Consider the following 2,500-nt stretch of genomic DNA (forward strand, 5'->3'; position numbering starts at 1 on the left):
GAAAGAAAACACATGCATGAAGGTCAAAAAGACAAAGAATTTCTTATCTTTTTGTTTTAAATGTTTTAAAAACTGTTTAGAGGCGGAGGCTTAAACTAGGGTCGGTTGAGTTATCGGCAACTCATTTTTTTCTATTTTGCCGAACAATAAGAGTAGAATTTGAAAATTTTAGAAACTGTCGACATTGCTTAACGGAAGTTGTCATGCAAGTCTCATACGTCACTTCCCGTAAGTGCGGATCGATTTCAACTTTGTAGAATTCTGAAGAGTGAAAAAGTGGATATAATCAAGATGCAGGTTACTTCATTTAGTGCTAGTGTCCAAATTTTTACGTAGCGCCCCCCCCTCCCTCTAGCAATGTTCGAATATGTGTAGACGATAATATGGCACTATAACGACTCTTCATGTTTACTACAACGTTTCATTGATGCACTTGAAGGAACCACTGTCCTTCAGATACGTCTTGGGTTTGGTGTTTCCAAGGTTACAAATTAATGATTAACAGTCTCTACGATTGTCATGTTCGATCTTCGACAAGACGAACCATTAGATGGTGTTTTCCACTTTCTATGTCTTGTAGGATGTCTGCCATGACGTACCTTGTACAATGTACACATCAATTCCTCCTTCAAAAGAATATAGAAAGTATTATTAAAACATTAAATATATGATATCATTTCAGTATTATTTCCATTTTCATCTGACAGCCGATATTGTGTGTGCTGCGTGTATTTTACCCGGCCTCCTGCAAGGGGAGGTTATGTTATACTTCTGTGTGTGTGTGTGTGTGTGTGTGTGTGTGTGTGTATATATATAAATGTATGTATGTATGTATGTATGTATGTATGTATGTATGTATGTATGTATGTATGTATGTATGTATGTATGCGTGGATATGTCTGTCTGTCTGTCTGTGGACAAGATATATAAAAAACTACTGCATCTATTCTAATGAAACTTGTCATACATCTTCCATGCATATGGTAGTGACAAGAACCGATTAGTTTTTGATGTTCGATACTACAATATAAGTAGATAACAGCAAGGCTTCAGTCACTCCAAATGAAACCAAAATAATCAATATCAACATATTATCACGACTGAAGTCATTGATGTCTTGTAAAACTTAAAACTTTTTAGGCATATATTTTATTAGATTTGACATTTTTGCAAAACTAATTTCATTCATCAGAATCGAATCACGTGACTTCATCACGTCATATACTTTTGCCTGCAAGGTTACGTTACCCGCGTGTGCAGAGACTATTACAATTGCCGGAACTAGATTTCACGCTGGGGTTACCCATGCGCATCCATTTGCAAACCACAACATTGACCATCAAGAGTTGCCAGGCTTGGGATAACAAAGCCACTATAGGGAGTCAAACACACATACACCCAAATTTGATGATGCATGGTCAAAATCCTGATAGAGAGTGCCGCCCCTTTGGGTAGGCAATACAATTCTGCTGTTGCCCTCGTTCGCATGAGTTATTGCTTAATTAAACATACTTACTCTGAATTCGTCATTGAATGAATATATAATTGGATTCATAAAGCTGTTTGCCATAGCTAACCAATGACACAATAGATAAACTGTGATGGTTGATTTGTGGTAGCTTGTATCATCTAGATATTTGGTGTCCAGTAGTGTAATGACCACAAACAGTTGTAATGGTAGCCAGCATAGTGCAAAGGCCAACACAACTATCACTAGCATCCGAATAACCTGTTAACATAAAACCACATACATTTACAAAAGTCACGGTAAATGGTCATTTTTGCGACTTTAATCAAGAATGAAGATTTGAATTCATCGTGCATTAACCAACAGGCACCGAGTTTTTTGTAAAAGTATTAAAGCTATATATATATCATAAGCCCTCCGTGTGTGTGTCTATATATATATATATATATATATATATATATATATATATATATATATATAGGAAGTCAGTGGTAAGATTTGTCCGTAGTACAGTGCTCGATACGTCTGCACGCAGAGCGGAGTATATGTTGAGGGTAGAAGAAAAAACCCGACTTGATTTTCTTCTACCCTCAACATATAATATATATATATATATATATATATATATATATATATATATATATATATATATATATATATATATATATATATATATATATATATATATATATATATATATATATATATATATATAGTAAATAGTATCAAACTCGTAGAATAGAGTGCTCGATGCTTGGGTAAGCAGGGCGGGAATATATATATATATATATATATATATATATATATATATATATATATATATATATATATATATATATATATATATGAGAGAGAGTAGAGAGAGAGAGTCGTTACAATGCTCTGCTACTAACATTGCATTGAACACTGTTCTCTCCACTGAGACACTTATATAATACATACATACATACATACATACATACATACATACATACATACATTACATAAGTCCTCCATCATCGCTACTTCATTAAAAGCATGGAAAAAAATAAG

The 2,500-nt window shown here is 33.7% G+C and overlaps 1 protein-coding gene across 1 annotated transcript in view; it reads right to left on the reverse strand.

Moving 5' to 3' along the window:
- Positions 1 to 491: 491 nt before the first annotated feature.
- Positions 492 to 2,500, reverse strand: part of LOC144452078 (prolactin-releasing peptide receptor-like) — a 20,478-nt gene continuing 18,469 nt past the window's right edge. The window contains exons 3-4 of the mRNA XM_078143090.1: positions 1,517 to 1,729; positions 492 to 626 (exon numbers count right to left, since the gene is read on the reverse strand). Of these exons, the coding sequence (XP_077999216.1) occupies positions 492 to 626; positions 1,517 to 1,729 (348 nt within the window). The remainder of the gene's footprint in view (positions 627 to 1,516; positions 1,730 to 2,500) is intronic.

The sequence above is a fragment of the Glandiceps talaboti genome, chromosome 22 (genome assembly GCF_964340395.1).
Source record: "Glandiceps talaboti chromosome 22, keGlaTala1.1, whole genome shotgun sequence".
NCBI lineage: Eukaryota > Metazoa > Hemichordata > Enteropneusta > Spengelidae > Glandiceps > Glandiceps talaboti.